Raw genomic sequence first — 13,052 nt, forward strand, 5'->3', positions numbered from 1 at the left:
TTTTAAAATAATAGTTTATAAAATAGGAATAATGGTGGAAATTACTATTTAACTAATTACCTGAATAGCATCTTCAGAATTTCCCAAACATTTGTGTATGGCACCAAGAAGCAAATTCCTCAAACCAGCAGCCGACGAATCATCCACATCATGACAAGCTGAATGAAAAGATTCCAGTAAACAAGGTGGATTAAAATAATTTCTTAGACAGGAACTGTGATTTACATTGTTTTTTAGTCTGATATTTAAATTTTACCACAAAAAGAAGATGCTAGTAACATTAATAGAAAGCCAAGTAAGTTGTTTTCTTTTAAATACAACCCATTCTGTATGAACCTCATCAAGAAATCCATCACTCATCAGAGCAATTCCTAACAGGAATTAATGAGCTGAAGTCAAAGGCAGCTGGTGTGTTCTTCTCACAAGAGGAGGACTGATCTCTACTGGTCTTTGAAATATCCACTAAAAGGTAAAGTTAAGAAACTATCACCTCCTTCTAGTGTTACAGGACATTGGTTTGTCCCACATATCGAAAGAAAAATATATAGTCCACATTAGGAGCACAAGGCAAGCAATTCAGACAAACCTGATTTTTTCTGAACTGAAGCCAAGTGACAGACGCACAAAAATCTGTACTGGACTTAAGAACCCAGACAAGGGTGTTTTGGCATCACAGTTCTGAGCGATGATGGGAGGACAAGGTTAATTTGCCAGACCTTAGCTGGTCCACAATCTGGGGACAGACTGTGCCTCAGCTGAGTTGTGCTCAGTTTCCAGGAAAAATTGAATCATAACACATGGAACCCTTTCAAAACCAATCAGACTCCATTTTGATCAAGTTCGTTAGTGCCAGCTCTGCTAAATCAAGGCAAGTTCCGTGAGGAGTCATTTGCACTTGCCCACACCAGCACCTCCATGAAAGAGAGTACAGGTTTTCATCCCATAACTGCTGTGTCTGGAGCAGTGCAGCTTCTTGAACATTTTGTCTGACAGCATAAACCCTGCCACATCTTAACCAGCTCTGCACTCACAACTCAAAGAAGATATGGATAACTATAATATGGCTACATGAAGTATTTGCATTGTCCGCTCTCATGTGGACTACAAGTCTCAAATTACTTGGCATTTTACTTACAGATGCAAGTGGATACAAACAAATTCCTTTAAGTCAAGTTCTATCCCTGAGGAAGAGCCTGGAAATCCACTCCAAGAAATTACAATCCAATTGTTCATGACAAGAAACAAACATGGAAAAAAACCCAACTATTATTCATGTTTCTGAAATACAAACAAGGTGCAGAAATAATATTCACTGCACAGAAAACCTTCAGTCAGGGATGGCTGATGCAGAGATATTTGTCAGTGTCAAACTTACAAGCAGTCTATCTCTGAATTTGAACCTATACTGCTATTTCACATTAAAATATGAACCACTGACTGGAAGCTTACACAAGGAAGACCTACACTGCCTCTGAGTGTGAGGGAGAGAATACAAACACCTTACAACCTCTAAAGCTGACTGCTCTGAAGAAAATGACAGCCTAAAAAATTACTCACATTTATTTTGATATAATGAAATCTGATTTTAAAGCCTACCATTACCTTTGTGATGAGAAAACTAGGGATCTGAACATAACCCACTGCCATCACACAATTTAAATGGACAAGTTATCTCAAATTAAAACTGGAACAACCACCACTAGAGTCAACCACTCCTGACTCTTGACTTCAAGACTGGAGTTTTCTAGCTTAACATGAAAATTGTGTACAATCCCCAAAATTTCACTATTAGAAAAACAATAAGCACCCCACGGCAAACCATTTTTGTTTTATTTTCTAAATAAGCAAGTAATAATCACATGATTTTAGAATGGTTTGGGTTGGAAGGGACCTTAAAGACCATCTAGTTCTAGTCCCCTGGCATAGGTGGGACACTTTCCACTAGACCAGGTTGCTCAGAGCCTCATCCAGCCTGTCCTGGAACACTGACAGGGATGGAACATGCACAGCTTGCCTAGGCAACCTGCTCCAGTGCCCTACCACCCTCACAGCAATTTCTTCTTAATATCTAATCTAAATTCGCCTTTTTTCTGTTTAAAGCCATTCCCCCTTATCCTGTCACTCCCTGCCCTTCTACAAGTCCCTCTCCAGCTCTCTTGCATGTCCCCTTTAAGTGCTGAAAGGTTCTCAAAGGACTGCCTGAAGGCTTCTCTTCTCCAGGCTGAACGTCCCAAATTCTCTCAGCCTGTCCTCACAGGTACTCCAGCCCTCTGAGAATCTGTTTTTCCCTCCTCTGGACCCACTCCCACAAGTCCACATCTTTCTGGTGCTGAGCACCCCAGACCTGGACACAGCACTCCAGGTGGGATCTCACCAGAGCAGAGGGGCAGAATCATCTCCCTGGACCTGCCTGCCACACTCCTTTTGCAGCCCAGGATGCAGTCATGGGGCTGCCAGTGCACATTGCCAGGTCATGCTGAGCTTCTCTTCAACCAGCTTGAAACAGTTTGCAGAACGCAAACAAGAGTGATTGCTGGACAGAGTGAGAAGCACTGAACAAATCATGACAAACACTGCTCCCATAAGCTTCACGTGACCGACACCCAAAGTCAGCTGGAGACTAAGAGGCAACCACTGACCATTAAGAAGGTCCCAGAACAAACAGAACACCTATCATATCACAAATAACTTCCCAATAGGTTATAAGAGAATAGATACCTATTTTCTCTTAGAAGAAAACTGACGTGCAGGAATTAATAGGTAATTTTAGTATTTTTTTAATTTGTTGCTAGGTTTATATGAGTTACATTTTACTTAGTAACTTGGAACAGCAACTATGGTGCTATTGTTTCATTTTAAACAACAATTAATAGCTATACACAGGAGGCAGTTACAACTCCTCCCAAAAACTTGTAAAAATGAAGCATTTGGCTGAATCACAATGGGTCATTATTCTTTTGTTACTCACCTGTATTTTGCCATGACACGTGCACACAAGTTCAAATTTCCATGCTACTGCAATTAACTACTCTCCACAACAGCATAAAATCATACATCTCATTTTTAAATGCAAATAAATAAATCAAGGAGCCATATATACCTTGACTCATATGCTGTAAGTTCGAGAGGGAACAGTTTGGAAGGGCCTTCCATAAGTATAACACTTCAATGGATGCCAGGACACAGAGCTCTTTGGTCGGCATTTGTTTCCTAAATCTATCTGCCTGCAAAGTGGGAGAAAGAAGGAAGGGAGATCCATCATTTGTTCTTTTAGAGGGAACATGATATGCACAAACAATGTATCACAAACACTAATTTTAATTGTTTTATACAGCCACCCAACAATTCTATGAAAATAAAGTCAGTAGTAACTTAGCCTAAAGATTTTAAGACTAAAAATCAAAATCTTTTAACTAATTTAAGGGCTTACATATTGATCAAAATTAAAACCTCCTTGTGTGCAGCCTGACTTGGTTTTACTGTATTTCACAGTCCCAATACACACTGACTGGATGCTGAGACAGTACCATCTGCAAGATCATCAGTTGACAGCTATTTCCTAGACAACTCCTAGCTCTCAAAAACAACTAAGGCTTTCACAAACAAGACAAGATAAAAAGGAGTAAGAAAGGCAAAGCCAGAAGGAAAATTACCAAAACAACTACACTATCATGTATTTTTATCTTTAATAATTACTTTAGCTGTAGAGTGAATAGCTAATTCACATTTCCTTTGATAGGTCCTTCAAATGACACTATTCTTTTCCCACTGTATTCCTTCCCACAAATTCTACAGAAGCAGAAAAGAGACATATCCTGCTAAAGAAAATACTAACTAAGAACTGAACTGTCATCACTGTAACAAAATAAGTCAGCCTACACAAAAACCAACCTTTTTCACTGAAAATTGTTCAATCTGATTGTTTTTCCTTTTGAAAAGCTTCTGAACTTCCTTGAACACATTCTGAGCACCATTGACATCACCAGTGGCTCCTTGACACACTGCAAGAATACAGAAAGAAAAACATGTTAACAGTACTGGGATATGAAACAGGAAAAATTAAGATTAAATATCATTTGGTCACAGAGAAAAACCTTCACACACTCGCCTCCAGAAAGTTATCCAGATCAAGGATTTGACCAACATGGCAATCTCAACTCCCCCAGGTACCCTCTGGGTTCACTGAAAAGTCAGATTACTTTTTATACCCATAGAAGGAAGTAATACCACCAAGCTTGTAAAGTGGTAATAATTCTACCTACATGGAGAGGGGTGTACAGACAGGCAGGTACACGTATGAGCATGCAAGTGTTCATCATGGAAACAAGCACAATTGTCCAAGTCAAGCCTGGCACAAAGCTGTATGTGCTGCAGGTGTGGAAGGCACTGCGTGCACCAGCAAGTTTCCCAAAGGAAAACAGAGCCAAAACCTTACCACATCACTGACTTGCCATTTACCCAACAGCCTGGGTATGCTCACCTGCTGTTAAATAGGCATAGTAGCACTGGGACCACCTGGATTCATTTTTAAGCCTTTCGAAGGACTCAAACGCGTCTTTGAAGTTCATCTCTATCATGCTGCACCAGCCTAAAAGAAACACCGATTTAATTTCAGGGGAAGTACAGTAATTCAAACTCATTCAACATTATTGTAACACACCACTCTGTTGTGTTTGCTTTGTTATGAGAGCTGGAGCATGTTTAAGAACTATAAAAGTAACTGGAAAATTAAAAACAAAACAAATTACCTACATTTAAAGTCTGGTTTAAATTTACTGGGTCATTTTGAATTATAAGATTCTATAGGAAAAAATGAATATACATTTCAGAGCAGGAACAAAATTACACACAAAAAGCTCTTATTTTTAAAATTTAGATACTACATTTTGTAGAATGCTGAAACTTACAAAGCTACTATTTTTCCCTTATTATTTTCTACTGTGACAAAATTCCATTTAAAGCTTGAAGCAACATGTCTTCTCCACTGTAAAGACTTGTATGCAAATTAAGACCATATATCATATCCTGCTATTGACGGAAGGAAATGAACATGAAATACAGACCCTGCAAACTGTGAGGCTTCACTAAACTGATAAGTTTTTGGCACAGAAATGGTGAATCCACAGACAAGTCAGATGAATTTATTTCTGATTTTAAATAATACTCAGTAGGTTAACAGTTTGCCCTTGATTCCACAGTCTACTCTCTGATTTTGCATCACCTTGCACTTGCAGATAATTTTATTATGAAAAAGTGTTGAATTCTACTTGTCTAAGCAAGAAGATTATTACTATAAACTACTCTAGCCAAAGGTCAGTAATCTAAAACCTTTTTTAAAATCCTAATAAGAAGTCTCCACTTTATTTACTGAAGCTGCCAGTCAAAACTTGAAAGTGAGCTATTTATGGTGTAAACACATCCAACATACCTATTTCATATAAGCAGACATGTTGAATCTCCCTTTGGTCTGTTGCAAGTTCCAAAGCAGTATGAAATGAGGTCAAGGCACTATTAATTTGACACTAACAAAAGTGAAAGAAAAAGAAAAGAAAATCAGACACCTGAGATTTAAAACTTGTTGGATAATTTAATTTTGATAAAGCAAAAAACTTCATCTTTCTTTTAATAAAAAAATAGAGTAGAGGAGTTTAACTGTGTAATAGCAGCCAGATTAGATTAAATCGTGACTGTATTCCTCCTAAGTGCTATTTAAGTCCAAAATTCTTTTGGTTTATGCAGTAAGCTTTGGAGTAATCTCACTTCCACTTTTACCAGTCATTTCACCTTTAAAAGTCATATTTTTAGCATCTGCCAATGAAGTTTAGCTCTCTGCACAAGACACCTTTAGTGTTTGATTTATTTTGAACTTTTCACCTCTTCCCATATCCAGAAACCCCTTTAAGCAAGTGTTAATAGACAATTCATAAATGCTGAATGACATGTAAGGAAAAAAAACCATATGAGAGAAAAAGCATTTTGATAAACTCATTAGCTAGCAACAGCTTAGCAAAAAGAGCTGACATTTTTCTAAGAAATAGAACAATAGCTCTTTTGACTACCTGGTTTTCTCAGTTTGGGATGGGACTTCTCCCTATCAATCAGTACAGGGGAAAATGAAAATCAATATTTAATTTGTTTTAAACATACTATATATTCTAATACAGCCTATACCATCTTAATACAGTTCTTGTATTTATTATCACATACATTTATTACAGTTTATACAACAGAAGAATTTTTAAGCCCCTCTCTGCTGACTAAGCATGTGAGCAAAAGAAATTCTTGAAAATGCAAATGCAAATTCACCATCTATGCCAGCATAACTGAATTCAAAAATTCCTGCAGATATCTGCAGCATTATTGCTTAAGTCCAGGCACACACAGAACTCTGAAATTATTGTATTGGGTTTTCTCCTTTGTCTCATCAGGGAAAACTGGTTTAGTTGCTAAGGAATGATTTAACTGTAAATAATACACATTGCATCAAGGCAGCACAACTGCTTGCACAGGGAGCCACAGCTGTACCAGTATAAACACTGTGCACTTAGAAAGTACAACAGTGACTGAAACAAGATGCTTGCTGGCAAGGCAGAAGAATATAAACACAGAAAGGCAGGTGAGTTATATCTGCCCTCAAAACTGTCAGGGTGCCTGAGCCAGGTACACTTTGTTCACTTCTGTAACAGCACCTTCTCTCCACTACACATTACTCCACTGATGCTACATCACCCCAACACAACTGCCTGGAAAGTAACTGCTATGGGCCCAGTCTCACAGAAAAAACAATAAATAAAAATTAATTAATTAATTTTAAAAAATCTTAGTATTTAGTCCTCTTCAAAGATACACTGTCTTCTAAACTCTAACCATTCTGAAATAGAAATCACTTATTCCATACAGTGACTACTGGCAATCAGCTCATTGTCTGCCATGCTGTACACCTGCCTGGGGCAGCACAGGAAACACTGACCACCTGGCAATAAACAAGTCCAGTTTGTTGAATATTCAAATCTTCTATAACCCACCTCTTTCTAGATCTCTCAAATGTTTTGACATCTGCCTAAGTTTGCTTTCCGCATCAAGCTCATTTAAGTATGTTTCAGAGACATTCATTAATAATTAAAGTTTCAATCAATCTCCAGGGATTGCAGCAACATCCTGGAATATGAATTACTACCCTTGGTGTTAATTCTTAAATTAATTACTTTCTGTTTACTGCTTAAAAGAACAAACAAAAAGAATTATAAAGTTCTAAGAGTCTGCAAGTATAACATCCTGGCTGCACCTGAAATTGATGCTCTTGAGATTTATAAACATATATATGCACAGTTGTAATTCCTTCATAGGCACCACTTATGTCTCTCTTGGACATAATACAAAGACAAAAAAAAGACCAACCCATAAAATATGTAATATACAGAAGTACAAAACCATAAAGAGAATTATTAAACCTAATGTGAGAACCCTAATCTTACATTTCTGGACTTCAGATTAAAACTAAAAGCACCCAACTCAACAACTAAGTAACTACAGAGCTTACCAAGACAAGGTGGCTTCCCAAGACAGCATACATTTCCTCAGAGTTGTACTGAAATCTCAGGACACTTTCCCTCCCTCAGAACTTCTCTATTCTCAATCACCACTCTGAATTCACAAAACTTTTAAGAAGTCATACTCAAAATAAGGGAAAACCAAAAATCAATTTCTAAAAGCTAACAATTTACACCAGAGGACTTTATATGGATGTTTCAAAGCCTGTATTTTCTATTCCTTAACACATTAAAACTTATTTTTCCTTAGACAAGTCAAAAATCAAACTAGAATAGAACTAGGCTATTGTATTTTATAGGAACAACCAGAAAAGTCAGCACAATTCCTGAAAATAAACCTTGATGTTACACTTGCTCTGCAAATTTCTTTAGACGCTACTGTGATTTTCTTCCAGAAACTTCATTTAAGACTTCTCAATGCTTGTTATTACTCTCGTCCTCAGTCTGCTTTTCTGTACCACATCCTCTCACCCCTAAATAAGAATGATGCTGCTGATACCATAACATCTACAAAAGGTAACTAAAAAGCAAGACTGCTGGTCAGCATTACATCTAAGCACACGCTACCCCTGGACATTTTCAGCAGTCTGCTCATCAACCACACTTCAGCACACCTGAAAATACCACTGGTGCTCTGCCTGTCAGCTGGAGCACTTGGTACATTTTCCTTCAGACTATTTACATCCACTTACACCAATGGAAAATATGGGTCAACCCTCAGTAACTGAGGGTTTTTTGCAGCCAGAGATTCCCTGTTGTTTACATATATATTTATATATATATATACAACACACACAGAGGGAGTCTGTTCCTAATTAAAGCAAAGCAAACCTTGTCCAGTTGATGACTTTGCCAAACACTTTATTTTTGCTTATACCCTTACTGCTCTCCACATGAAGCTATTAAACTATTGCTGAGGGGTGTGACTGTAAAAGATTTTAAAGTGTTGCTAACCAGGAAAAAAACCAAAAACGAACAAAAAACCAACCAACTAACCAACCAAAAAAGAAAGAAAGCAAAACTGGAAGCTGAAAAGCAGAAATGGGTAAGATCCAGAACATGACCTTTCACTCTGCCCTCTCCCATACTACCACCATGCCCATCTTCCACTACCACACCTGAATGGTCTAAGTCCTGGTTTCAAAATTAACTGGTATTTATTAACATCATTTTAGTATCAGACAACACACATTTAGAATGTAGGTGCCAGTATTTTTACTTTCACAGTAATAAGAAACGTCCACAGACACAGCCAGAAACTCTGTATTTCAGACCAGTGGGTTTCAGCCATCATTACACCAGCTATATTTTTATATACCTTTTAGGCCTAAGTATAAAACATAATTCTCACTTGTCTGCAGTAGTTTAAGCTTACATGAAGTATCACTACCAGCTTTAAAGGAAAGTTATTTCAAAGATAGAAATTGTCAGACCTTCACAAAGAAGTACTTGTGAGGCTGGAATACATACCATAATAATCACAAATCAAGCACAGAACTGTCCATAAAAGCAGCCTTAGTGAATTACGCAAAAGCCAGTAAAAATGCTGACTTTTAATATATAATCCCTTAACCTACTCTTTGGAAAGAAAAAAGACATTTGATCAGCCTAGCAGTGCAACCTTTAATTTTCTGGTGCACTTTCATTCCAGTCTTCCCAAATCATCCTCCTTTCTTTTCCCCTAACTTGCTCAATTCAACAGTCTCCAAACATTTTCAGACTTTTTTTCTCAAAAATATGAATCTGGGAAAAAAAGCTGACAGATAATCTGCTCCACATTTATTGCATCTGTAAGGCTACATTTTTGAAATCTGAAGTCTGCTAAGAGTTTTACTGACTAATATCCATTCATGCCTTTAGGGGCACAAAGCATTATTCAGGCCCATGCTGTTCATTTATCTTTTATAGACAAGAAGGTTTCACAGAAATGGTGCTTTCTCCTTGGCTGCCTTCCTTGGCAATTTCCTCCCTTGTCAGATTTGTGTCTCACTGTCCAGTCCTGAACTACTGCTCCTGCTTTTTGAATAAATTCCCTGTCTCCAGGTGTCCATGGGCTGAACTATGCTCCTTACTGCTTTTTTCTCCATAGAAAAGAAAAGAACATACATACAGTATGAAGGCTTCCCAATGGATGCTGAATATACCATTAGCTGAAAGCTACAAAAAATGTATGCAGGATCAAAGGAAAAAAATTCAATGGACTGCATGCTAGCAGGCCCAAAAGCAAACTCTACAACCATAAATGGAGCATACAGGGTCTTCTGAGTAACACCTAAGGGGCCTTTCATCTGTCTGTACTATTATATTGTGCCAGATAATATTGTCTATCATGTTAAAAGATGACAGATGTAAAAAAAAGACTCTAAAGTATATTAGCTGCAGCTCAAGATATACTTTTAGTATAGGTTAAAATACAATTAGGCATATAGGTTAAAATACAATTCTGGTAAGCCACCTGGAATAACATCCCATGCCCACTAAAAAGAATTTAAACCTACCTGCACACTAATATCTTCAAGGAAGGCCAAATAAGCACTTCCTAGGCTTTGCAGGAGTTCTCCTCACCCACCCTGGAAATGAGGAAGAACTTACAACTCAGCATATTAGCCTGTAATGGGAGAGTATCTCTGCACTTCTGGTTCAGAATCACAGAATCGTTTATGTTGAAAGAGACCTCCAAGATCAGTCCAACCTTTGATCAATCACCACCTTGTCAACTAAACCACAGCACTAACAACCACATCCCATCATTTCTTGAATACCTTCAGGGACAGAGATCCTACATCCCTGCACAGTTTGTTCCAATGCTTAACAACCCTTTCTGTGAATAAATTACTCTTGATGTCCAACTTGGACCTCCCCTAGCTCAGCTTGAGGCCATGTCCCTCATCCTATCACTCACTGCCTAGGAGAAAAGGCCAATCCCCAGCTGGCTAAAACCCCCATTTCAGGCAGTTGTAAAGAGTGATAAAGTCACCCCTGAGCCTCCTCTTCTCCAGACTAAACAAACCCAGCTCCCTCAGCTGCTCCTCCAAGGACTGGTGCTCCAGACCCTCTGCCAGTTGTGCTGCCCTTCCCTGGACACACCACAACCTCAATGTCTGTCTTGAAGTGAGGGGCCCAGGACTGGGCAGTGCTCGAGGTGTGGCCTCACCAGTGCCCCCTCGCAGGGGACAGTCACTGCCCTGGCCCTGACGGACACACTAACATGCAATGGATGCTTTAAGACCAACGCCCAGATTCAGGACACGTGTAACCACAAGTGTGTTGTGCAGAAACCCAGTGCAGCTCTCCACGCCATTGCCACCAGCCACATTCCTTCCTTCAATGTTATGCCAACAGCATTTAAACAAACCAAGCTGGAAAAGTCCTACCAAAATCCAGAAGAGCCCAAGACACTTAAACTAGAACATTTGGACACAGCAAAACCTCTGTGACAGAGCACCACTGGGAACGAAGAAATGATGGGGGAAGGGGAAGAGGCTGCTGAATGGAAAAGCTCTCATGGAAACACACACATGAATAGTGAAGGGACATTTTAATTCCTGCCAAAAAGCTTTCTGCTAAGGGCATGGCTACACAGCATAATGCACAGCACTCTGCCTGCTTGAGCTAACTAACTTAGTTAACATGGCCACACTGTCTCCATTCACTTGGAGCTAAGCTTCACTATCTCCAAACAGTATTTCTGCACTAAATAATGCAGTAAGATTACATTTAAACAACTCTCCTTTGAAATATTACAGTTCTTCAGAAAGGGACTGACTACACAAAACTCACACTTATCCCAAAAATATCCTCTTTCTTTACACATACATTTAATTTATTAACAACTTATGTCTAGACTTTTGCCATGACTTCCCCTGAAAGTCAGAAGAATCATTTGAATTTTATTCCTCGTTACATTAAAATGCCAAGTTATACCCTGCATTCACTGTGTAGTTATTCCCAACAAATTTGATTTTTACCATAAGAATGGAATAGGCATATAAATTAATAAAACCCATTAAGGTCTTTCCTACTCAGGCAACAGCAATACTTTCCCAAGAGTGACAACGTGCCTGTGACAATGTAATCCCAAAATGCACCACTGCTTTCAAAAAGACAGCAAAATAAGAAAAACTACATTCAAATCCCATGCAGGAACATGCCTGCAAATCTGAAAGGGCACTGAAGCCTGTTCCTCTGTTGTATTACTATCTCTCTGAAAATACTGAACTACATCCAAAAGGCTTAATTGCAAATCTAGCACAGCCACCAATATCAACATCTCAATTAGTTCTTGTAATTATAATGTTGACATGAAGGGTTTGAACATTCTGGACTTCTGCTTTTGTGTTAGGTTTTCTGGTTCATGTAATTGCTCAGAAAATATTCTGGTCTGATAAAAGCAGCAGCTAGGAGTTGAGTAGTACCTCAAATAGATTCTTAGAGAATAATTCAGCCAAAATCCACAAGGCTGCTGCAGTGTTTGAATAATGCTTTGCAATAGCATTCACAAACACATTTTCAGTGAATACATTTCTGCTCAGGTCAGAGCTCACCCTTAGTAACAGAAAACATCCTGGTGTGACCTCTGAAAAGCAAAGTAGTTATTTAAGGGAAACTACTGCAGAGAATTAGCTGTATATGAACAATGCATAAAACAAAGAGGAAGATAAATACTATGTACTCAGCAGATAATACTCCATTTTAGCTTCACAAGCAAAACTGAAATAGCTCAAGAAATTCGAGTGGCCAAATGCACTTCCTTTTAGCACAGAGTTGCAGAAGTATCAAGTAGCTGAAAAAGAATTTCAAAATGTCATTAATTCAGATAGATCTAGTGGAAGAGCAAGTTTTGCATGTGAACTTGAAACTAGGAAGGACTTAATCCAATCTTTCTTATCTTTCCATGTACCTGTATCTTCAGTTACAATCTGCTGAAGCTTGCACAGTTCACTCACATCAGAAAAACATAAGAAATGATCAGGAGGAAAAATCAGTCTAAAGGATGAAAATGTGCAATACCTCTAATCGCTGTATCCTTCCCTTGAAGAACATGAACAGAGAAGAATTTGGATAAGCAGATTCTTTTTTGGCAAGAATTTCTTTTGCCTCCTTCAATCCTGCCTTGTTATCGCTGCCATCAAGGGCAAAAAAGGGACGAACAACTGTGTGGTACCACAACAGAGCTAATCTAAAAGAAATGTAAGAGTAAAAAGGATTACAGCTTGTAAACAGAAATTTAAGGATAACATTCTACGCAGACAAACTTTTAAATTATTCTGGAAGACAAAGACAGATATGAATCTTGTATTATACAATCTGGCTTTATACTTTAAACACAATACTACTATAAATACATACATCACTGTACTCCTAAACTGCACCTGAACACATAATTCAGTGCACATTACCCAAAGGTAAAGTAACAGTTGAGCTCATAGCATCAAAGCAGTTAAGCCTTTAGAACTCAGTAGATTTTAGAAAAAAAAAACTCACAACAAAACTTTGAAAACT

General features: G+C 38.3%; 1 protein-coding gene across 1 annotated transcript in view; it reads right to left on the reverse strand.

Moving 5' to 3' along the window:
• TTC39C (tetratricopeptide repeat domain 39C) overlaps positions 1–13,052 on the reverse strand; it is a 38,760-nt gene that overhangs the window by 6,606 nt on the left and 19,102 nt on the right. The window contains exons 6-11 of the mRNA XM_063395352.1: positions 12,561–12,729; positions 5,429–5,522; positions 4,481–4,588; positions 3,892–4,001; positions 3,101–3,224; positions 61–158 (exon numbers count right to left, since the gene is read on the reverse strand). Coding sequence (XP_063251422.1) covers positions 61–158; positions 3,101–3,224; positions 3,892–4,001; positions 4,481–4,588; positions 5,429–5,522; positions 12,561–12,729 — 703 coding nt within the window. The remainder of the gene's footprint in view (positions 1–60; positions 159–3,100; positions 3,225–3,891; positions 4,002–4,480; positions 4,589–5,428; positions 5,523–12,560; positions 12,730–13,052) is intronic.

The sequence above is a fragment of the Prinia subflava genome, chromosome 1 (assembly GCF_021018805.1).
Source record: "Prinia subflava isolate CZ2003 ecotype Zambia chromosome 1, Cam_Psub_1.2, whole genome shotgun sequence".
NCBI classification, from domain to species: domain Eukaryota; kingdom Metazoa; phylum Chordata; class Aves; order Passeriformes; family Cisticolidae; genus Prinia; species Prinia subflava.